The sequence below is a fragment of the Nanorana parkeri genome, unplaced genomic scaffold, assembly GCF_000935625.1.
Source record: "Nanorana parkeri isolate BGI_ZX_2015 unplaced genomic scaffold, ASM93562v1 scaffold34, whole genome shotgun sequence".
In the NCBI taxonomy this organism is placed as follows: domain Eukaryota; kingdom Metazoa; phylum Chordata; class Amphibia; order Anura; family Dicroglossidae; genus Nanorana; species Nanorana parkeri.
In genome coordinates, this window is record NW_017306302.1 from 2,355,350 (window position 1) to 2,380,161 (window position 24,812).

At 41.3% G+C, this 24,812-nt stretch overlaps 1 protein-coding gene across 1 annotated transcript in view; it reads right to left on the reverse strand.

Annotated features, from left to right (window-relative positions):
* The window catches only part of ERBIN (erbb2 interacting protein), a 225,326-nt gene that overhangs the window by 46,686 nt on the left and 153,828 nt on the right, over positions 1 to 24,812 (reverse strand). Inside the window, exons 6-9 of the mRNA XM_018569304.1 lie at positions 17,846 to 17,924; positions 10,599 to 10,688; positions 7,179 to 7,235; positions 748 to 811 (exon numbers count right to left, since the gene is read on the reverse strand). Of these exons, the coding sequence (XP_018424806.1) occupies positions 748 to 811; positions 7,179 to 7,235; positions 10,599 to 10,688; positions 17,846 to 17,924 (290 nt within the window). The remainder of the gene's footprint in view (positions 1 to 747; positions 812 to 7,178; positions 7,236 to 10,598; positions 10,689 to 17,845; positions 17,925 to 24,812) is intronic.

Below are 24,812 nucleotides of genomic sequence, written 5' to 3' on the forward strand. Positions count from 1 at the left end.
GACTACATCTAGTTAAATGTAATGGATATTCTTTGAGTTTTTCCTGTAAACCTCCTTAGTCCATAAACAGGTCGGTTTAAAGTTGATGTGGCCCCAACATGCTAGTTAACTGCCCCGCAAGTGTTTGTGCATCATTATGGTTGACAGATATCCAGCCTATAAAACCAGTAAAGAGAGGGGAGCCAGCTTTTACTCTGTCAAAACAATGAAGACGTCAACTTACAGTGCAATCATTCGGTGTGCCATCTGTTCTAACTCTTAGGGTAGCTTAAGGCTGGGGGCACCATTTTATTTCTGTTTGATGAGGGTCAGAACCACCTATTATGAACTGCTTTATAGCTGCAATGGAAATGGGGCAAAATAGTGGTCATACAAAAGACCAAAGAAAACAAAAATAAATAATTGGCTACATGTTTAAGAATTTGTTATGTAACCATTTGCACATTTCTCTGCAACTATCCCTAATCTTTCTATCTTCTGAGGAGCGCAGAGAATGGACCTTACACTGTATCTACAAAACATCCATTAACCAAATTAAGCAGATGACTGCAGAGTTTAGCAGGGGTACAACTCTCTTCAGAGAAGACAGACAGATGTCTCAATACCTCTCAACTCAGTTAGATCTGTTTGCGTTGAACCACCTTGATTAATTCCTAATAAATCGCCATGTACTGTTAATGTATACTACGTGGGAAAGAAAATAACACATGAAAGCACTAGCAGGGACAGAATGCCCGCGCTGCTCACCACTTCTGTGAATTCATTACTTCCGAGATCCAGTCTCTCAAGCTGTGTCAGCCTATTCATGGTTCTGAAAGAGGAACATGTCAGTCATCAGGTTATAATTTCAAAGGTAGAACAGAGAACTCAAAGAATGACATTTCATGCGCTTAACACAATAAAGCCAGAATACTCAATACAAAAAGAGCCGGACTGATACTTGTCTGTAAATTAAAGATAACTGCTCCAACACATCAAGCAGGGGACTCCGTGCTGGGAATTACAATAAATTAAGTTAAGTCTTCCTTTATCATGGTTAGAGAAAGGGTTTTAGTAGTTAAAATATTCTTGTGTGCCATTTTTGATATATAATCAGCCGCATAAATAAATTAATCAGGAACCAGTGACATCAGGACAATGTGCAGTATTAAAGACTAATAAACTGGTCACAAAACAGCACCAGACCTGACTACTCACATTATTCAAGACCATATGACAGGACCAATCTAGACATGACAGCAATGGTCACCTTTTAGTTATTTTCTTTTTTTTTTTTACTTCCCACTTCTACTCCTTTACTTGTGTCTACAGAGATGGTGGATTTCTGTACTTTCAGAGATTTTGGATAAACTGAAAACACTGAGGCTGCAACCAATCGATTAATCGATAATGAGAATAGTTGTCAACTATTCTCATTATCGATTAGTTGGTTGGATCCCCTAGCTCTCTCCTCCATGCTGGGAAAAGGGCACAGCATGCCGTGGGCAGGTGCAATAGCCAGCCTGCTATTGGCTACTGCAATTTGAAATGGCCAATAGCAGGCTAGCTATTTCTACCCACACCACTACCTGCTGTATTTGCATTCACATCTGCAGAATCTTGCCACAGGCAGCTGTCATTCCCTGGCTGAAGCTATTCAAGCGCCATGTGCTTACAATACAGTTATTAAAAGGTGAGGGGAAAAAAAGTCATTTTCGGCCTGACAAATTCTGCAGCAGGAGGTGCATTGCAGTGCCATTCATTTTAAAGGTACCCCAAAAACGCACCTCCCACAAACAGTGTGATCGCTCGCACCGGAATGCACAATACCACAATCCTGTGTGTTCCAGTGCAGTGCGATTGCAAAAAATTGTGCATGCAGTTTTATTCTGAAGTAAACTTTATGTTTTGTGACACTTCATTTGTCTATTTTATTTTAAATGGATTGCATTTAACTTTTTCTATCCGATTAATCGAAAAAATAATCAGCCAAATTATCCATTATGAAAACAATGATTAGTTGCAGTCAGAGAAAATTTTTTGGGTCAGTATAAAAGGATGGCCATCGTTCTAGGACACGCTGTATGTGGCTGTAACCAGTGACAGTGTTAAGCTGGCCATACACCCTGCGATTATCGTTCGGGATTTTTGGGTGCTGGCAAGAACCCTCTTTGGATTCTAGCTCAAATAACCAATCATGCATAGACCAAGGTCATTTCGATAATCGTTCGTTAGCAATACTAACTCGCCAACTTTCGTCGATTGACAGAATGGATTTTCGTTTGCGCATGTGCAGTGTTTATGTTGCCTTTTTTTTGCACGAAAATGCCACTAATCCATCAATTTTCGGACGATTAAAGAAAAACGTTTATAAGCCTGACCATTCGAGAATATTCTGCAAGGCGTATAGTAAAAAAACATCATTGGGTTCCCATCAACTGATCGATTATCGTTCGAAAGAACATTCCTGAACTATTTCTGAACGATAATCGATAGGAGTATGGGCACCGATATGATCATATTTTTTGTGGTAAAACGTTTTTTGTAGAATCATATGACCCATACTGGCTAAATCTTCACTTATGTTGAAGTAAGGTTTATTTTTCTCAAACTCAAAAAGGAACTGATATTTAGTTTCTGTTGCAGTGACATGTAAATGGTACAGTTTCCTGTAAGTGGCAACATACTTCCCTATTTACATATAATGTACTGTATGCTGCATAACATGTGACTTTTGCTGGAAACTATGGAAATATATTTTCAAAAATAAAAATACAGTGATTCATACATTAATTAAAAATGTACCCACAACAATCACCTGCTTCTGGAAATTTTGCCAAGATTGTTATTTCTGTGGGCAGCTTCTGGCCTCAGCAAACAGATCTAGCTCTTTGGGAACATAGCTTCGATATATTACTGGGGCTGTTACTTTTTCCTGGAACAGGTGATATTTGGCTTAATAGACAGACAGCTCTGCTTAAAAAACACAGTTACAGTGTGGCTGGTGGGAGAGCCGATTTGGACCTCACACAGCCCTTGACTGCCTGGACCTCACACAGTCCTTGTAAACGTTGCAGTAGTGAAGGCTTTAACACTGAACAACCCCTACCTAAGTAAGGAAAGTAAATATTTCACTTTTCTCAAAGATTAGCTTAAAAAGCAATTCCAGAAACAAAGTAAAATCTGTGAACTCCTAAGGCTACGAAGGAAACAAACTAGTAAGTTTGGATGCAACATTTTCATGACTTGCATGTACTTTTAAAGAGAACTGGTCATGATTGGGCATATGCAAGAATTTAACAAAGTTTGTCTTTCATGTATATATGCAAATTAAAATGTATGATTGCTCCGTTATTTAGCTGTATTTGTCTGTGGTCCACTCCTGATCTAAGGGTCATATCTGAGGAGCTCCCTGAGGTCTGAAAGTTGCTGCCCTGACAGAAAGATAACCAATGCTGCCTCACCAGTTCTGGATTTGTATAACCTTACAAAATAATAGCAACATTGCCTTAATACAGGGGTGGACAAATTAATATGGAATTTAGGATCCAGACTGTCCAATCCAGGAGCCATCAGGGTTTTTATTTATTTTTTAGAAACCAGCTCCATATACAACTAGAGAAAACCTCACAAGTTAGGCACCAGCTGTAATTTAAGAAGCGCTGGGTACCTGGCTCCTGGGATTTGTCCAGCCCTGTCTTAACAATAATGTAAACACCTATTGGGCTGTTATGTAGGGCAGTGGTTCTCAACCTGTGTAACCTCAGGATCCCATTTATCCTTGGCCTTGAAGTTGTGACCCAAGTCGCAGTGCAATGGAATGCACGCCATTGCGGTACCGCGCGTTCTGGTGCAGGCGATTGAACTGTGGACGGGAGGCGTAGGAGTGATTGCTTGGTACAGTGCATTAATCACACAGGACTGTTCGATTAACACACTGTACTAGTGTGAACGGACCCTCAAAAACACTGACAGACACACACAACCACAGACAATCTCACACACATATACACTCAAAAAAAACACTTTTTTTTTTTGAAGACCCACCCAGTCTCCCTAGCGAGAATTGGAGTGGATTCTCAGCCTGGGGTCCAATGTGGTCTGCACGGCTGTGACGGAGCTTTATCCATGTGTGCACTGCTTGTATAACCCCCTTGTGCTCCCCGTAGAGATGCCGTGAGCCAGAACGTGGTGTCACTCTGGTCCAGGCACCTCTATAGGACATGTGAGGGAGCTGTAAGCCATTCATGTATGGATGGAGCTCCCTCGCGGCCATAGCTGCAGCCCACCTCAAGCTGACACTCGGTGCCAAGTAGCATATGAATGGTTGTTGGCATGAGAACCGACAGTGCTACGCTAGGGGGAGGCTGAGAAGCCTCTCACCTAGCACAGTAGAAGGCATGCGGCGACCCACTTTTTGTTTGCCGCATTCTCTCTCTCTCTCTCTGTCTTGGGCTGCAGGGTATTAAATTAATTCTATATTCTGCATTTATTTCCACGTAATGATTCCCTTACTAATACTGTATGCTTTGCATGACGACAGTAATTATGCATTGCAATTTTAGTAAATGATTTATTTCTCTGCACAAGTACTGCAATATTGATGAAAAAGTTCTGACGGGCAAGCTCCCATTTCTTCTCTTTGACAATATTGGATTTGCTTGGTAAAGACCTTATTTTGTTTATTTCTTGTTTTTTACCTGTTCTTTACCATGTACCGCTGTGATGTCATTATTTACTGTACTTTTTGCTTAAAGAAAAATTCAAAAAAGAAAAACTCCAGCCTTTTTTTGTTTTGCACTGTGCAGAAGGGTTATAACCTGTCATTTTTCTTTAACTGCTGTTTGTGCAATGGGGACATTGCCCCTCACTTCCTGCCCAGATGACACAACAAATCTCACACCGCACATATAGCTTCGAGAGGCTACAGGCACAGGAGTGCACTGCTATTTTTCAGAAGGAATTTAAGAGAAAGGTACACTGTTTAGGTACAATATACATTTCTAGATGTTCCGTATAACGTAGCAAATCTTCACTTTTTGAGTACAGGTCAACTTTAAAAAAAGAGACAGGTGTGGGAAAGGAGGGAGTAGTTAGAAAATATACTTACCTTTCTTCCCAACTCTTGCCCGCCTAAGTCAGAGTGACGTCCTTCTTCCAGGGAGATCCTGGGGAATACTAAATAGCTCAAATCTCCCTGGGAAGACGATCCTGCACTGTACCGCAGTATATTTTTGCAATATTTGGACTACTCCGAGTTCCCCAGGATCCCTTCGGCAGGATAATGGCATCACCCCTTGCACTACAGAAGCAAGGGGAGCATATTATCTATTTTTTCCCTTACAGGTGTCTTTACACATTTTATTCAGCGTTTCAGCATGGGGGACATATTTAAAAAGGGGACCCCGCAGAGGCCCTTTCCCTTCAGGTGCAGAGACCTACAAAGCATGGCTTGAGTGTTGTCGTACACTGCAGTGCATGTATGTGAGGATGTTGCCCACAACTGGATGAACTGTCATTTGCAAGGCACTGTAATGTGGATCACGCGTTAATGTGTGTTGTGGTAAGGTGCTTTTTACCACATGAAACCATTACAAAATCAGTGTGAATGTGCCCTATAGGAGAGAAGACTGTTCACTTATCAAAAGGAATGTTCAATGGACTCATGAAGCCATGTTCAATTCAATCAACCAATCACATGTTAGCAAAAATACTTAATTCACACATGATTGGATATTCAAAGTGAACTTGGTTTCCCTTTTTACCACTTTATATAAACTGAACATAAATTTTTCTCAAAATGCCATTACTGCCATAGTAAATGGAACCTGAGTTCTCTAAAAGGCAGCACATAACTGACCAAGACCTTCCAAAACAGGCTGATGAAGGATGCCGATTGTGGTCGACCCAAGCTGGGAGGAATTGCAGCTGACAAACTGCTAGTACTTTGTTTGCTTTTCTTTCTGGCAACCAGCTGAATCTTTTCTTCTTTAAAACATCATGAGCAGACACAGGATTGTTGTTAAGCTGGTCCGCTGATAAACAATGTCAGATGCAGAATGAACAGAGCAGTGAAATGCACAGAGATCCAAGTGTATGATTATGTGGAATGCCAGTTCAATAAACAGCCTTATCCTGGCTCTGGCAGCATAATGCAGGGTGTGTCTTAATGACTCAATTTAACAGCCATAGCCAGAAAAAATACTTCACCTCGCTGTGCAGCCACCGGGCACCCCTAATCTTATACCGAGTCCATTAACAAATGCTTGAAAAGACAGAGGCATTCTTATATGAAATGCAGCCTTTATTATTGGTTTATCAATTGCATATGTAGAAAACAAATGAGAACTAAAACAAAACCAGTTATACATAGGGGCCCAGCTATAAAGGACCGGGAATGCTGATATTTACTCCCCATATCCTGTAGCAAGCAGCGCACTAAGAACATTTATTAAGCACATAGCTGTGCTCTGATTTTTGTAAAAAAAAAAGGGAGGGTTGTTTTCTTTAAAGCAGCAGTATGGCCCCGGTAAGGTAATATGGATAGGGTATTCCAAGTAAACACAGATTCACCTTCATTACCAAATTTGTTTTGCACACTGAACAACCCATGTGCCAAGTGAACAGCCTCAACTCCTTTAGTAAAGGCTTCTTCACACCATGTCCATTGAGCTGTGTTGTTCTGCACACCACTGTAGGGTATGATCAGAGTATATAGAAAGCAACTGTTTTCTAGGTGCCCTGTTCACACCATACATGTAAGGTGGTGTGTGGTGGTGTGCAGAGCAATCCAGCTCAACAGACATGGTGTGAAGACATGGTGTGCCCTCAAACAACTCCAACGTCTTCCCAGACACTGCCAAAGCTCGTGTTCATTGTAGAGCAGGGGTGGGCAACTGCTTCCCTCCACCTGTGCTTTGACTACAAATTCCATCATGCCTGTGCAAGTCATGCCTCTAGCTGTCAGTCTTGCAATGCCTCATGGGACTTGTAGTAGTTCCACAACAGCTGGAGGGCCTGAGTTGTCCAGCCCTGTTTTAGAGAGACTAGCCATCACTTGTCATGTGTGATTACATAGGAACGGCCTATGAACAGCATGTGTTAATGGGGGTCTTACAAAGTAAAAAGAAAATCTATGCCATTCATTTATGTATTGGTGTCAGGTAAACATCATATTAATTTTAAAAAAAAACACTTACTTTGGTAACATTTTCAACTGGTTTTCGCGAAGCTCCAGAATTTGAAGTTTTGTTAACCTGCAGCAATTAATATGCAGAATTACAATGTGTTGACAGAAAGTTATGTTATGTTAGGACTATGCATCTTATGCATCTTAGTAGTGAAAAAGAATATTTCAAGGCAAAAACAAATCTCGACAACGGCATATATAAAAGGAGCCATAGCAGAATTAGATTTTTTTTTCCCAGCTGGCTTTTTTATACAGTACTGTATATAAAGGATTTTCCTGACATAAGTATAGAATGAACAGGCAGCATATAATCTAGAACAACTCACTATTACACTCAGCAGGACTTATTTCTCTGTCTCTAAGGTTCATCTCCTCTCCATGAAGAATACTAGACTGATCACTTTCAGCCCCAAGGCTATTCAGATATGACCTTTCTAATTGGTGTGGAAATATCTGTGTAAACCGCGATAACACTACAGCAGTGATGAGTTAAGCACACATCTGCATTTACGGAGTCATAGTATTCACTGTTTCTGTAGAATTACCTAAAAGTAAATGCATGACATGCAATCATAAGAAAGATCTGCAGCCACACAAGACCACTTTAGCACTGGCTTCAATAACTGAAAACAGTTCTTCACAAGCAGATGGCCGTTATCAGGCACATCAGGAACAAGAGAACGATTATGAAACTTCCACCTCTGATTGCATGCGCTGGAATGGGGCTTTGAACATTATGTCCTGCAAGAGTATGCATGTTTCATGACCTGTCTGGGAAGTGCCCTGCTCTTATTATATTACACTGTTATTCAACAGGACACGGCCAGTAAGCATGTAGGTCTAACATAAAATAAGTGCACGGCGCTGAACAAGAACAATGGCTTTTAGGTCACTGATTTAGGCTTGTTCTTTTACAAAGCCCATAAGAGTTTGCACCATGTGAAAGTCAGCCAAATGGAAATCTTTAAAAGCATCTGCAATCAATATGGGGCCAAACGCATAAAACTCACAGACCTCAGATATCACCCATTAAAAATTGTAAAGGATTATCCCCTTTAGGGGGATTTCCCAGACGGGTTCACTATATGAAACCATGGCACTAAGTTTACCAGCTGGCTGTGCAGAGCTGTAGAGTTTAATAGTGTCTACTTGTCTATCAGACCCCACAAAATACTGACTGTGGCATATAAACCACAACATGGACACTGGAACACTGAGAAGCAAAAGTAATAAGAACGGCAAAAGTGAACCCTTCTTTTACTTCAATAATGCAAACCGTTGGCAGAGCTCTGAGGGTCTGCGGGTTGTCCTCACACTCTGAAAATAAATAACCAAATAATCTACAAGTCCAGCACGGACAACAGGCTCTAAGCACCACTGGGTGCGGAGATTAGCCCAATATTCTTCATCCAACATTGTACAACATTCAGGATGTATACCACCAGCAGCAATGTCAGCGTTCTGTACACTCCATCATAAGATTATACTGAAAAACGGATTGCACACTAAAATGTTTGCTACAGCCTGACAGCAAAGAAAGATTTCAGGACACAAATTATTTTCATCCCGCTATGTGTCAAGCACACGTCTACTACATTTATCATTACAATGAGTTTTATTTCATCAGTTTCCAAGTACTGATGCAGGCACATCATCTTGTGCAACCCACCTCTCAAGCTACAAAAGTTATGTGTTGGGCTCCAGTGGGCAGGGGTGGGAATAATTAATTTTTGCAGGGTTTTAACTGACTGTCACCACAGGGTCAAAATTGAAGTAAATTACTAGTAAAAGTAGCTCTAAACCTGCCTTTCTGGAGGCCTGCGTATGAAAATACCGCTGTGATGCTGCTCCTCAGTTGCAGCACGTATTTGACCATTCAGGTGGGTTGAACTGCTGTGAACATGCGGTGGTTCCTGCAGCTGGCTTGGCATGTCACTGCAGTATGTGTGTGCTGGGCAGCATGCGGCATGGGAACAGATATGCTACACACCAGAAGTGTGAAATGCGTGCAGCATTGCTGCTGCGTCTCAACACACAGGCTGTATAGAGATCAGTATAGAGCCTCTTCTTCTACAGGTAACTTCTGTTTTAACCCTGTAATGACAGTCACTTACATTTAGAGCAATTCAGAAGATAAGGAAATCAGCATCCATAGGGACTTATCTAGCAGCCAGGTGAGAAGAAAAATGGCAAGATGAAGGTTAGAGACACTGCAGGGGTTTTGTGTTCTATAAAGTGGACCTTCAACCTGAAAAAAAATGCTCCCCTTAACCCCTTCGTGACTGACGACGTACAGTGTACGTCGCCAGCATCGGGGCTGTTTAAACAGACTCCCGGCGACTTTTGCCGCCGGGACTCTGTTTAAACTTGTAGAGCCGACTGTCGGCTTTACTCCAGAAATTTTTTTTGTTAACCCTTGCAGTGGGGCTACCCCCGCACTGCAAAGGTTAACTGCTCGTTTGTGTCTAGGTTTAAAAAAAAAGATATACTCACCCAAAGCTCCGAGCTGGCTTCTTCTTAAACTGGTCCCTGGAATGTCTCTCCCCCTCCTCTGCAGCAGTCTAAGGTCCAGTAAATCATCACGTCTATATAGTGTGCATGGACGTGAGGACGCTGAGGAACGATCCAATATGCTGTGGAGATGGGGACAGGCTGGAAGGAGCGACGTGACAGCTGGCCGGCTCGAAGCTTTGGGTGAGTATATCTTTGCCATTTAAACACCTAGACACAAACGAGCATGTAACGCTTGCAGTACAGGGGCAGCCCCACAGCAAAGGTTAAAAACAAAATTCCTGGAGTTCTGCATTAACCCATCCTCTCTCAGAAACATGAAAATCCTCATATATTAGGCAAAAATGACTTGCTCCACTATAAGTGCCTACTGGGATCTGTGATGGGCATATCATAAACTTTGGCTGCCACACAGTGAACGGAGCAGGGTGACGGGCCTGGCAAGCACATCATCAGGTGCCGGCTGCCTGAACCAGGAAGAGGTTCAGTACCCAATGATGTTAGGGAAGATGGCTGGCTGTGAGGGGCCCGGCATGTTCAGCACAACAGTATTGGATTCACTGGCCAAGTGTGACTATGTGAATTGAGGACAAATCAGCTAAGACTTGATTAAAAGAAAAATGAAATAGGGGTGGGTGTGTGAAGTTTCAATTTAAGAAACTTTTAATGCCAGAATTTTATAATCGGAGTATATCTTTAAAGGCGCCTATGGAAAAATCAGTTGCTCACCACTAGTTTGTCCTGGTACCGAATAAAACAAATCTTGCTTAGTCCAGCCATGTGCTTGTTAGCACATCTGCATATAAATTGCCTGTTATATTAAACCATTTTGTAAAATTGTCAAGTCAGAGTATAGAAAATTAATTCCTATAAATCATAAGGATAATGCAAAATAAAAAGAACAAGGTTCTGTACTCACCTGCCAAAATTAGCTGGCAAAAAATCAAGGAAAGCATCGTTTAGGTATAACTGAGTCAAGTTTAACAGCTGTGAAAACCCATCTGGAAGTCTATGGAGAGAATGAAAATAAACAAGAACCATGGGTAAACAGGAAATAGTTTGGTGCTGATGAGATGTGCTGGCATCCCCTGCAAAACTGATCACAGATCCCTAATGATTATGCCAAAATTATTAATTGTGGATATAAAACCGTCACATCGGGCGACTCAGCATAATTAACATGGAAAATTACTTTTTGGTCCATGTAGACCCGTTTAATCAATGGCTAGACTTAGATAAAAGAGATGTAGCGCTGGGGGATAAAGGATTATGGAAGTGCTAGGCATAAGGACACTGAAGTGTAAATATCTAAGTAAAGGGTAATTATCACGGCCCCTGTGCGACGCTACATTTATTATATGAACCCACAGCATGCCATTTTCTGAAGGACACTGTTCTACTATATACAAATGTATAGAAAACTTTGCTCATTCTAAGCCCAATGACTTTTTGCATTGTATTCTGACAGGTGCTGCCACCACCTGTCAGAATACCTGATCAGAGCGGGCAGCGCATTGGCTGCCGGCTCTAATCCATCGAAGATCTTCCCGCTAGCTGATCAGGGGATGCCGATCGAAGGGGTGCCAACAGCGGCACACACCTTAAAGCTAGTGCAAAGCAGCATTTAATAGGGAATCTATGGAATTTCTATATTGAATTTCTGTAAGTTCTATCCCATTGCTAATAACCATATTGATCTAGAAGTTTGCCGATCCAAAGGGTGCCGACAGCAGTACACACCATGTGAATTTCGTCCAGTTCCTCATTTCCGGTTCTGGAGGAAATTTAAACAGTGTATGGGCATCTTAAAACTTGGGCAAAGCAGCATTTTAAAAGGGAATCTATGGAATTTCCATAAGTTCCAGCCCACTGCTAACCATATTGTGCTAAAAGTTTGTAAACGTACTTATTAAAAGATGCCAATAGGATGTACTTCCTCAATGCACTGACACATTTTCACTCAGTCCTGTGAATATGCACTTCCTTGTGTCACCACTCTCAAAAAAAGCCTGCCTTCTGAACTACAACTCAACATCTGAACAATGTAACATTATCATTGCTTGCTGGAAGGATATCTAGTCTTGGGAAATCAAGATTGCATCACATTAAACAGCAGAGAAATAGATGTAAAGCATACTGGGAATCCAGGAAATTGTTGGAAGTGATGGGCATACACAAGGCAGCACTCAATAAAGGGATTTTCTTCAAGTAAGCTTTGATTGCATCAAAAATAAATACATACATTCCTATTATCAGTAGGTACGAATATAAAAATCAATGTTAGTGTTGTGGATGGTGGTTATATTTTCCAAAGACTAATAGTTACAATGCAAATTGCTCATATTCAAGGCAATTAGTGTAATAATTATACCCTTTCAGTTGATGGCTAGCTGGCTGGAGAGGAAAATTGTTTGTAATACACAGTCATTTACTGCACGGACATGCACCTTTCTACTACTGCTAGTTAAAGACTGATTTGAGAGACTACCATTCTTAGCTGCCTTGGGTGAATCTGGACCTCTTAGTGTGTAGCGGTTCCTTTAAGGAAGATGGAGCTACCAAGGTCAACCTGCTTTTTATAGAAGTCCCAGCTTAGGTTCTCTCATGGTTAGTAATAAGGTGCGGAGTGGCAGTGGGGTTGATTTACTAACCTTATAAACACGCCATGAACAAGTATACACCTCTGTAGTGTGTTCCCTCCCAGCATGATCTATTGGTGGAATCTAGACACCTTTGTAGTGTGTACACACCCAGCAGGTGTGTTATGCAAAGCCAAGCATGAATTGCAAGGTGATGTTGTGTAAATTAGCTCTACATTATGTTGCTTGTGTTGATGAATGCAGGAATGTAAATGCATGAGCTAACCATTTTTGTCTAAACTGTGAAGCAGCATTATATATGCATCATGTGCATGCTTTTTCCATATATGGCATTAGTGGAAATATGCTTTTAGAGACTTTTTGGTTGATAAATACGTTTTGATGTGTAAAAATCACACGCACCTAGTGCGTGCGTGTGTTTAGGTTAGTAAATCACCCCCAGTGTGTCGTCACTTGTGCACATACAGTGGGGCAAAAAAGTATTTAGTCAGCCACCAATTGTGCAAGTTCTCCCACTTAAAAAGATGAGAGAGACCTGTAATTGGCATCATAGGTAGACCTCAACTATGAGAGACAAAGTAAACCTTTTACTATAAAAGAAAAAGTATGTCACACAGATTTTTGCGATGCATGTGGCCTATCACTCCTTCCTTGAGACCCTTTGCATTTTAAGAAAATAACCAGGCCCCAAGCTGCTCTCTCTAGTTGATAAAAGCTACATTTCCTTTGGTAATTTTGCACCTCCATACTTATGAAAATACTTTATGGCCCCTTTCTCTGAGATAAACAGGGTTATTCACAAAAGGGTGAAGAGTATGGAGAAGGCAGGAGAAGTGAACAATCTAGGCCAAAATAGATGATTTGTGAAAATTCTCCAATTCAGCTCACTTTCCAGTTCTGCTATGTTGTCCTACATTGTTCACTTCTCCTGTCTTCTCCAAACGCTTTACCCTTTAGTTAATAACCCTGAAAATGTTGTAAGCTGCAATTATATCTATAGTGGTAGGTATATCTATATCTGTGTTATAGTAAATCTAAGTCCAAAGCTTTTTTTCTGCGTTGATTCAATTGGAGAAAGGTTATAACACTGAGTTTTTTTTCTCCTTAATTGCCTGTGTCCCATTGGGGAAATTTTCCTTTATTTCCTGTTTCATTGACACAACATAGTGAGGGGTAATCTCTATTACAGGTATGCCCATTGAAAATATTGCCCTCTACTTCTTTTCTAGCTACAAATAAAATGTTTACGTTTGCCATCACATTTTGTCTTGGGGACAATGGGTCACTGCGACAAAATAGGGGTGCATCTCCCCAGCAGAGATACAGACAGCAATGAGAACCTGACAAAGGTTCAAATCCTTTCCTACTCTATTTTAAAAAAATGGCTTTACATTACACTAAGTGCCATTATCTAATTCCTGCAACTGACAGCTCGCCCTTCACAGTTTCCTGATAGCCCACCCACATAACAAATTCTACAACCCAAACCCATGATCCCTCACTGCCTAACCATACCAACACCCCACAGGAAATCTGTAGGTCTGTCCTAAACAACATACTTCCAGATTTTAAGGAAACATTGCACAGCTTAATGCAGAAATAAATAATTTATGTCAGTTATATACTGTAATTGTTCACGTATGGGACCTGCAACACTAATACTTTCACCGATTTAGTCTAGCCTTCTTCATCGCGTAAGCTGTATTGGTTAATACATCATGTAATGCTGAGCTGACAATAATGGTGATTTAGAGGACATTATAAACCAATGGCAATTAGCAAAGCCTATTTGAGTAATAGAAAGGTTTGATAAACTGCTTAATTCCTGCTGTTTCTTTACAGTTAATCATGGAGATCATGTGACCTACTCCAAGCACTCCACTGTATAGCCAGATAAGATAACATATTCCACAAATTGCTCTATAATCCATTTGTTGTTAAAATAGTGCACAGAGAAGGCCGTACAATTGTGTTTTATTGCCCTAATCTTAGCAATAATTTACACTCATATCATGTTAGAAGACCTCATATTGACATCCTCATACAGCCATTGATTACAAATCTTTGCTGTTAATGTTGCTAGCCTCAGTAGTGCAAAAATGCTTATTTTAACAAAAGTAAGCACCGATCGTCGCTAAATACAAGCGATCCGCCGGCTGTGATCGCATGTATATTAACGGGCATCGCTGCCCGTTTTTAAATTGCGGCCATTTCCCGCGCCAGGACAAAATGTGACATGCAGTGACCAGAACGGACTGCGCACGTGAGAACTGTAGCCCATAAAACACATAGGGATACATTGGGATGCATTTTTAGTGCAGGAGCACACGGATCTGGTCAGGACAGAATCCGGACGTCGTGTGAACAAGCCCAGAGAGGCAATCACAAATGATTTCTGTAGCCCTCAATGAGACTTCTGCACCAGAAGGTAGTTTGGCATACTCTTCTTCAGGAAACTGCTCCAGCTGTCTCAGGATTGAAGGGTTCTTTGCCTTCTCCTGACTGCATGTTTCAGCTCTTTCCATAGACGTTCGATGGAATTCAGATCAGAGCTCAAAAAGACCAGCTTAGAATAGTACGCTGTTTTGTTTTGGGACATTCTTGGGAGCTTTTAGCTGTATATTTTGGGTCATTGTCTTTTTGGAGGAGCCATGATCTGGGACTGAGACAGAGCTTTATAACTCTGGGAAGTACGTTTCACTCCATAATTCCTTAATAGTCTCGAGATATCTCCCTCTGACCAGAAGTTCCGGCATAGGGGGTAAGTATCAGAGCATTTGGGCGAGTACATGTAATCGCCCAAATACTCGGTATCGGTGCATCCCTACTTTTGATATGTTGGTCTATTACTTCTATAACTTTGTGATCTGCTCAGACAACTCTCTCCTTTGCTTTTTGGTGTGCAATATGGTGTTCACAATGATAAACAGCAAACGGACTACTTTTCTCCATTCAATTAGGTTGACTGACTGATTACAAGATTTTGACATGTGTGATACGAATGACAGAAAACAGTATACAATATCACTATAATCCAGTCATTTCTAAACTTCTGTCCAGGTTATTTTAGAATATCTTTGTAGAAAAAGCAATAATGCATCTGTTTTCACACTTTCACATATCAAAGGCATACAGGTAAACCTGAGACAATTGCTCCTAATGTAATCACTTTTCAGGAGGAATGAAGCATTGTTTCAATGCGTTGTAAGGCTACTGACACATTCATCCATGTCTGTATATACCGTAGGTTTTCTACATGAATGAGAACGCTCTCTTTTGCCATTTTGATATGCACACTGATCTATAATTTTCAGCAGGTTAAGTTTAGGTGCAGTAAATATAACCTGAATTTAAAGTGGAGTCACATTCAACTGATACTAAATAGAAAACAGCACACAAAAAATGTTTCCATCTATACAAGTCAGTTTTGCATTCAGATTTATTTGAGCGGTGTTAACTGTAGGGAAGCAATACAGAGGACAGACATGCGCCTTACTGAGTAAGGCCTATAGCGCTGCAATCAACAACCCTAATGCTCCCTGCCGATGGATAGCTCTGACTCATCAGGGGGCACGTTAGACCTCTGAAGAGAGATCACCGCTTCCCCACAGAGAGCAAGGATACCAACTCTGCAGAATACTGGCAGGGGGCAGGCGTTTTACTGTGGCTTTAGGCTGTGGCTTTTTAACCACCTCAATACCAAGAAAAAAATGTTCAGTGCTGTGATAGTTTCACTGACAGTTACTCAGACAGACATAGTTTTCTTTTGGTCGTATTTAAAAACTATTGGGATTTTTATTTTTTACTACATAAAAGTAAAAAAAGACCACACATTTTGGGAAAAAATAGTTTCCATTACTTTTTACAAATAAAAATGCCTGCACGGTGCAGACACCCCCAAAAGACCCCATTTTGGAAAGTAGACACACCCAGGGCGATCTCATTTTTTGCAACAATTGTTTTTGTAAATTAAGAAACATGCTTGTATTGAAGTAGTTAAATTGATGTTGTCAAAATGGAAATAAGACAAAACACCACAAGTTGTTCCTTAAAGGAAACCCATAGTTTGGAAGTATGGAGGCTGCCATTGCTGACCTGTACTTCTGAAAATACTAGTACCCTGGCTGCCATGCCTATCCAGAGGCATTATTGTTACTTCAATCACTAATCCAGAACACACATTTGGGATGTGACTACTCTCTTGATCTGCATGCTTGCTTGGGTCAGTGACAAATAAAGTAACACATTCAGAGATGGCACAAGTTTCTTTAAAACATGGAGCTTGGTAACAGTGCACTAGATACTGTGCATGATTAATGTACAGATCATACACAGAGGGAGGAGGTGGTGAAGGAGTTAATGTACAGGCAACATACAGTAGGATGATGGAGAGGGGGGATGTACAGGCAACATACAGTAGGATGATGGAGAGGGGGGATGTACAGGCCACATACAGTGGGATGATGGAGATGAGAGGGTTAATGTGCAGGATAAGGGAGCTAAAGGTATTAGTATAAAGGTCACATAGAGAGACAAGAAGATGATGTAGAATTCACAGGAGGGGAGGGAGGTTTAAAAAACGATCCCACATTTAAATTCATTAAAATCCCTAACCTTAAATATGCTGCTGCCTACCTAACTTTCTTTAATTCTCCTTCCTCCATTGTGAGAGGATGGGGAGGCCTCTCAAATATAAACACACGCACAGAGTTTACCTTTATGATTACTGTGATTGGCAATCACAAGGCACAGAGCCACACTTACTGGCTCTGTACATTGTGCCTGTGATCTGCACAGTCTAATGATAGTTTGTTTTTCCCCTCTCCTTTAGTCTTAGAACTTCCCCTTCACTGTACATTTTCTTTATCCCCCATCCACTACCTGCTTTTACTCCCCCCTTACCTGTCTTATAGCCTAAACATGGAGTGCCTCTGATGCAGGTTCTGTATTGATGACACTGTTTTTTTCCCCCTGACACCAACGGTTATTTTTCTGTGCTACTTCATATGTACTGTATTTGTACTATGTGCAGAGTGTTCAGAATGCTCAGCAATGTGATATTCTGTATTGTTGCACTCATGCCAAAAAAAAAAAATCAATCTGTAAGACTGGCCGCTCGGTCACAGGCACTGTGCGTAGGTCTTCAAACATTTACTCAAAGCTGCAGTACTGCTGACTGTTTAACTAAAACTAAATGCATTCCAGGCACATCAAAACAAAGGGTGTTCAAAGTCCTATAGTTTGTTTTTTCCTTACAGTAGAAAATCCTGCCCCCTCCAGCATACTGTAGAGAAGGTCCCTTGCTCTATGTGTGAAAGCAGTGGTCTCCCTACAGAGGTCCAACACACCTCTTGCAGTGTCAGAGCTAGAGCTCTGCATTTATCAAAGCTCATGTTCCCTGATGATCGGAAAACAAGATGTGGGTGCTTTCTACGGAAAATACTTTCTAATTTTTTGAACACTTTTGTTTTAATGCATCCGAAATGTATTTAGCGAATTTAAACTGAAAGTTCAGTTTGGCTTTAAAGTGCATAACAGAAAGATGTGATTACGTTTCAAAACTTACTTAGAAATTGGATTGACGCTTGCTTCGACGATTGTCAAAACTTTACAGTTCTTAATGTTTTCTGGAAACTCCTGTATACCTGAAAAAACAAAAATATCCAATATTCATTAACACAATCCTTTCGTCTCATTACTATAGTATTTAAAAACAAAAAGAACAACATGTATAATCACGGTGGACATTGTTACTGGAATACAGCGAGATTTATCTAACATAATGCAAAGAGTAAAGGTGCCCATACAGTGCACGATTATCGTACGAGAATCGCGCAGTGTATGGAAGGCGTGCGACCGTTTCTACTGTATGGTCGCACGACTTTTGTATTTCGAGCATGTTGGAAAACCAGCCGAGAATCGTACGATTTTCGGCTGGTTTTTAGCATGATCGGGAGACAAATGCCGAACGGGCCGGTGTGCGCACCCGTTCAGCATTTCAGTCATCAGAAGCCCGCCCCTCAGGGGGGAGGGCTTGTGATGATCGCAAGCATGATCTGCCGGTCCAAGATGGGCAGATCGTACGTTTTTTTTTTATTACTTTACAATCCTCGCAAGACTTTTGTCTTGCGAGGGTTGTAAAGTATATGGCCACCTTTATACTGCGCAGAAAAATATTAGAAATCTGCATTCACCCACAAGAGTATTTGTGTTTTCATTTCTTTTTTGTTAAGAAGGCAAGGTACATGAAAGCGCAATAAAGTATGATCACTGGATTCCGTAACTTTCACAGAGATAGTGGTGTCACCCCCCTAACTGTGGTGTCTGGCAGAGCCACAGAAGTGGACAGACAGAATTACAAATCCTTTGGCAGGTAAGACCGTTAAAACATGTTTATTTTACCTGTGTATTTAGCTTTTAACTTGAGTTCAGCTTTAAAAAGACAGCAAGTCAGCCTCAAGATATACTGTACAATGTTCATTACAACAAGAGTAACTGCAGCCAAAAGTTATATTTTAGTGAGTCTGACATGTTGAATCAGCCCCTGGCTTTTTACATGTCTTGGATGCTCCAGCCACAAGAGTCTCCCATAGTCCCTGACTCTCTTCCAGTGCACCAGGAAAGTTCTCGGTGCTCCTGTCCCCCAACTTCCTGTTGCATTCTCTAGAATATAATCTGTTGGAAGAAATCTGACTGGGAGAGCAGGAACTCCTCAAAACGGTCTCATGAGATACGCAGACCCTGAATCAAAGCACAGAAATCTGAATAGAGTCTCTTAAAGAAACAAGAAATTGTCTGGTGGTTTAAGTCTTAAACATTCACCACAATCTGAAATATCAAGTATGGATGGCCTGATCCTTTTTGTACCTGCAAAAGTAGGAAAGCAAATTTAGTGGGTCAGAAAGAGCTGTTATGAAATTAAGGCTAAAAAGATAAGAGAAGATAAGGTATTACAGAAGGTGATGAGAAAGAGAAAACAGAGGGGAAAACACTCTATCCCATGTAGCCTGGACAGTATGGAGACAGGATACCGCTTCATTAAAAAAAAAAAAATGAATTCTCAGTTTGGGTCCTGTGGATGGACATAACCAAGCCATGGCTGCCATATGTTTAGGAATTTGGCATGTCTGTCTAGAAGGCTGGCCTTGAGCTTTTCATTAATTAATGTGTCATTAGCTCTATTCAGAAGTCAGCTTTCATCAGTCAACAGAGATTACAGGACAAGTCAAGGTCTATTGCTATCAATCAGTCTGAGTAGAATGACAGATTTGCACTGAAGAAGAGGATAGCAAAGTACAATTGCTGTGCATTGCTACTAATACAGGAAGCTCAGCCTACCAATGTATGGTTGCCAATCTATCCCAAATAAAAGGTTTTTAAAGCATTCTTTGCTGTGGATAGATAGGCAAGTGTTAGAAACTATACAAGGTGTTTATTCTTGATTTCTCATCACTTCTTATCCATTTGAGACCAAGTTTGAAGTGAAAAGTATAGTATGTCCTCGGCAGACGCACACACTGCAAAAGAAACCCGACAGTGGTTCTAACCCTTCCCCACTCCACTAAACAAAAGTGATTTTATTGCCTTCTGTGTCATCAATTCTTCTTATGCTGACCACATGGGACTCTCCCCAGTGGATTGGCAGATAAAACCCAAGAGATATGAGAAGAGGGTGGATGCTTCAACTAGCCATGAGAGGGCTTATACTTCTCCATGGTTTGAACCTTGGCAATAATTAACTTCTTAAATGATGACAAAGCGAGCTTTTAGATACAAGATTGGCTTGACATTAGAGCTGCAGCTAACGATTATTTTCAAAATCGATTAGTTAGCCGATTATTAAGTTCGATTAATCGGTTAATCGGATAAAAAATAAAATACATTTTAAAAAATGGCTCCAGTGAATTAAGATTTTTAGCAAGCTTGGAGGCTGCACATTAAAGGAGAACTATGAGGTGAGTGCTTTTCACTCATCCTCATAGTTCTAGCCGACCTGTGACAACGAGACTGTCACAGGTCGGCTCAGTAGATAGGGAGGTGAGCGAACACATACCGGCGTTCGCTCACCTCTCGATCCTGTCACGGCTCTCTGCCGTGACAGGGGAGGGGCTGGATTCCCCCCCTCCCCGCTCCGATCCGCCAGCGCTGACTGGCGGAACGGACGGGGGAGGGGGCGGGTACAGCTGGCTCTGCCTCTAGATAGGCAGAGCCAGCTGTCAGTCACGCAGCTGGGCGGATCCCGGCACAATTGTCTGGATCCGCTTCAGCTGCGGCGTCTCAGTTTACCGGGAGCAGCAGCTCGCGGTATACTGAGCCTAGGGTGACGGGAGGACGCTAGTTTGTGTCCTCCCGTTACCCTGAGAACTATGGCCTTAACCCCATAGTTCTCCTTTAAGAACTATTAAGGCATTGTTAAAGCCAGCACTTGGGACTAATGAGCCAGGAAAGAGTAAGGAAAGAGTAAGGAATCAAACACAAGAAACCAGAGTTTAACTCAAGGACAGGCTCCTCTAACAATGTGGAAAGGGAGTGGGAGACTCAAGCCTACTATCGGAGGAAGACGAGAACTTCCTCTTCCATTATAATTATTGAAGGTGGAAAATAGGTCACCAATACACTAACTGGGACTACCACAAAGGGCTATCTTTCCATGCTCTCTGCCTCAGCTGCATTAATATTCCAAGCAGGGTTATCAACCCTGTCCAGCTATCCTTGAAAACTACAGAACACCTTCCTCTATGATGAGAAGGGTTTTCTGTAGTTCAAATACGGAGCAACAACACTACAGTGATTGTAGTGAGTGTTGTCACACTAGGACAGCGAGTGTGGTGCTGCCAGTATCACCACTTGAACATAATGGACAAAAGCCTGATTAAAGAAAACAAATTAAGCTACCACATCTAAGGACTAGTAAACTGCAAATAAGATTTTTTTTTTTTTACAATTTCTAAAGTCACTCACCAGGAAAATGCATGAGCATATCTAGTGCCTTGACACCTCTTATGCACATGTCTGTTCCAGGTCATTGTAGTGAAAGAAGGTGAATAATGACAGTGCCAGAGCAAGCACCTTGAAAACAAGAAATGGCTTACACTTTTCAATCTTGACAGGCTTCACTAAACAAAAAAAATGGATACACTATAAATGTATTCCCCTGTAGCTAATAAATCAATGTAGAGCACCATAGTGTGCAACAAGCCCACATCAGGTGAATTTTAGCCACAACATCATGAGAGCAGATGGATGCTATACTTCTATACTGCATAAAAGGGGCAGGTTTATGATGGCTGGCTCAAAAGTGGAAGTGATGTTGATGGCCACAAATCACATTTCTTGTTTTATTTAAAAGATAAAACATGAATAATTAAATATGGTTAAACAAGTTCTGTTTTACTCCAGTTTTATAAGCCAGTTGAATGCTTTTTTCCCTTAAATACACATTTCTGAGTATATTACAAAAGGACTGGTTCCGCTCTGCAGTGTTGGTGTCATGCACTGTGCTGCTGCTTTCTATAAACAAACATACTAATCAACTTGGAAAATTAGAATAATTTAAAAATTCCTAGGTTTTGGATAAAGTTCTTTCAGATTCTTAGAGATTTCCCCTTAATTTCCGTCTCCTTGACAGCAGGCCAAGAAATGGGGGAGCCCTCGTCACCGAGACAAGAAAGTGCAGACCGTTATAAAACATTATCAGAAGTTCTAGTCCTTCCCCGCTGTGCTAAATTGTGGTTTTGTCCCTGCTGAAGAGCTATCCTTTCCTGACAGGAAGTGAAGAAAACTCTTCCCAGCAGGGACACATAAGGCAATACAAACCGGAGAGAGGCTCTAAGCGTTCTCAACTGTACCATGTAAAGTACGTTTTGGATTGAGTTTGGCTTCACACAGGTTCACTTTAATGACCACCTTTTTAGGCTAAGTTCACACCTAGGCGACACCTCACTGGATGGCAATCGTGCACCATTCCGCGTGGCAATCAGGAGTCACCAAAGTGTGAATCAATCGCGCTGTGGGTGCCATTATTATCTAATGGCGCCCCAGTCGCGCCGGGTGGATCGCGTGGTTTCCCGCTGCAATTCCGCCCGTGCTTCCGAACACGATTGCGGATAAAACAGACGCGTGCCATGTATCACAAAAAGAAGGGACTGGTACCTTTTTTCTGAGATTGCCGCGCGGTTGTCACCCCCATTGAAATCAACCCGGCCACCAGGCAATCGCTGCCTGCATAGTGCAGGTGTGAACCTAGACTGATAGCAGCACATATTAACTTTTCCATTCATCCCAAACTACTTGATAGATCTTACACATGTGAAGTGAAGAAAAGGTATGTGCTGCTGAGAAGGGTGGGATTAATGAACAGTTGTTGCTTCAAAATACATGTCTGCTACTAAGTAAACTTAAACTGGCTTAAATACTTAAATACGCTGAGCAAATTCGCTCAGTGGGTGGCCCGTCTGCCAGCTGCCATCCAGAATCCTTCGATTGATGCGGCTTATGTGAGAAGTCACTTTGTTGCCAAAGTTCCCCAGTTGCACCCTCTTCTGGAGCTCCAGTACCTACAACGTCATCCAACAATCCAATGAGACCTTCTCTTTATTGGTCACTAAGGTATGCACTTCACATTGTGAGATGTTACAGGAGGGTAATTGCTTGAGAAGAGTTTGTGTGAGGAGTCACATGAGTTTAAGAGCTTCCCAGGTGCAACCAAAAAGTCCTCATGGATTACATTACTTTTATCATTTAAATTGACATGCCAGGTTCACTTTAAGTTTTCAACCAGCAGAAAATAAAACACTGATCACTAAGCCAATGTGTCAAGTTGGTAAGTGACTGACACAGAAAAGTCAGCCACCCTCAGCAGAGCAATCATCTCACACTGATTGCAATTTTATTCTCAATTTCTAGAAAACCAGCTGCTCCATGAAGTGGTCATCAATTTCCCAGCTCTTGTACTTATTAAACCAATTGGTAGCGTGCAAGATGCAATTTTCCACTTGCTGTACTGCCCATGCCAGGCATTCTTCAATCACAGCTATCCAGCTTTCAAATACTACAACTCCCAGTTTAAAAAAAGCTCAAAAGATCCTAAAGATTAGATTTTTATTTTTAAAAAAAATCAGTGCAATTGTATAAAAAAAAATATATATATATTGTTTAATTCACACTGTACTGTGTACTGACGTGTAAGACATTAAATAAAGTCAGCTAGAGTAATACCCTTAAATCTATCTTGATACCAAGTTTTAAATGCCAAATAAAGGTTGAAATCAGCCTTGAAGTGGAAATGGCTGCCTACTCTTCAAGCTAATGGGTGGAAGTCAATGGGCTAGTTGCCTTTAGAGAGCACAGGGTGTGCTTAAAGTGACACTAATCTCCGGAGGTAAAACTTTGAAAATACATTTCAAGTACCTTAACTATTAGCAAAAAGGTATCTTATTTGTGTAGCACTCGGCTGTAGATCCTCAAGTCTCTGAATTGGTGCTGACACTGTCCTGTTAGCCAAGTCATATACAAATAAGGTACATTTTTGTTATTAATGTATACAAATGAATTTTTAAGATGCAACTCCTGAGCTTAAGGTCACTTTAAAATAAAGCAAGTAAAGTGAAATAAGAAGCTTCCATTCCAGACATTCTGAGGAAAATGCTACTGCACTTTGAGCGAAGGAAACTTCTTCATTCACTGCGGCAGCAAGAATACATGCTGTTACGTCTGCTACACATAGAGCTTTCTCAAACAGTTCACTTTTCTGCTACTTTGAATATGGAAGTTATGGAGCATGGTTATCACCTTCATACTGGATTGCAATAAAAGCCAGACCGCCAACCAGGCACAGCAGGGCTGCACTGAACACAAACCCACCTGGAGTGATGCATACCTTTTTGTGTTTGAAGAAAATGCTAATTACCTGTTTTTAATGCTGATTTAACCCACTGGTTTCAGTACTTTGATACAGAAGCCATTCAATTGTTCTAGATCAGTGAATCAAAGTATTAAAGCAAACCAGCAGAATGACAGCACGGCAAATAGACTTTGAAAATCAGGGAAGAGGCAGGTAAATGACATGGAATGAGGACAGCTGCCACTTTCTGCTAAATAGTCATCGTGAAAGGTTCCAAGTAATTTCTGATACAACTTTTTTCTTTTTTTTTTACTTAAGGTGGCTCAGTGCACTTACACTGTCGCTTGAGATATCAGCCAGACAGGTAGTGTATTGTTCTTAATGACTTGGCCGAATCATAGACTTGCATTGTGAGAAGAAGCTGTAAAGTGTAACCACTGTGTAGCATCACAAAGCAGGACGCTGAGCCTGAGCATGTAATGAGCAGTGGCGTAAAGTACCTTCACTTATTGGTGTGGCATTCCCCAGCCCCCACTCCAGCACGTCGAAGCCCCACCAATATACTGCCAAAGCCCCGCCCCCATCCCGACTAAGCCCCGGCTAGTGTGAAGGGAGGAACCTCCCTGTCCCTCACTTTCTCGGCACTGCTAAGGCATCGAGATCGATGGCCTCAGTGGGAGGTTTTTTCTCT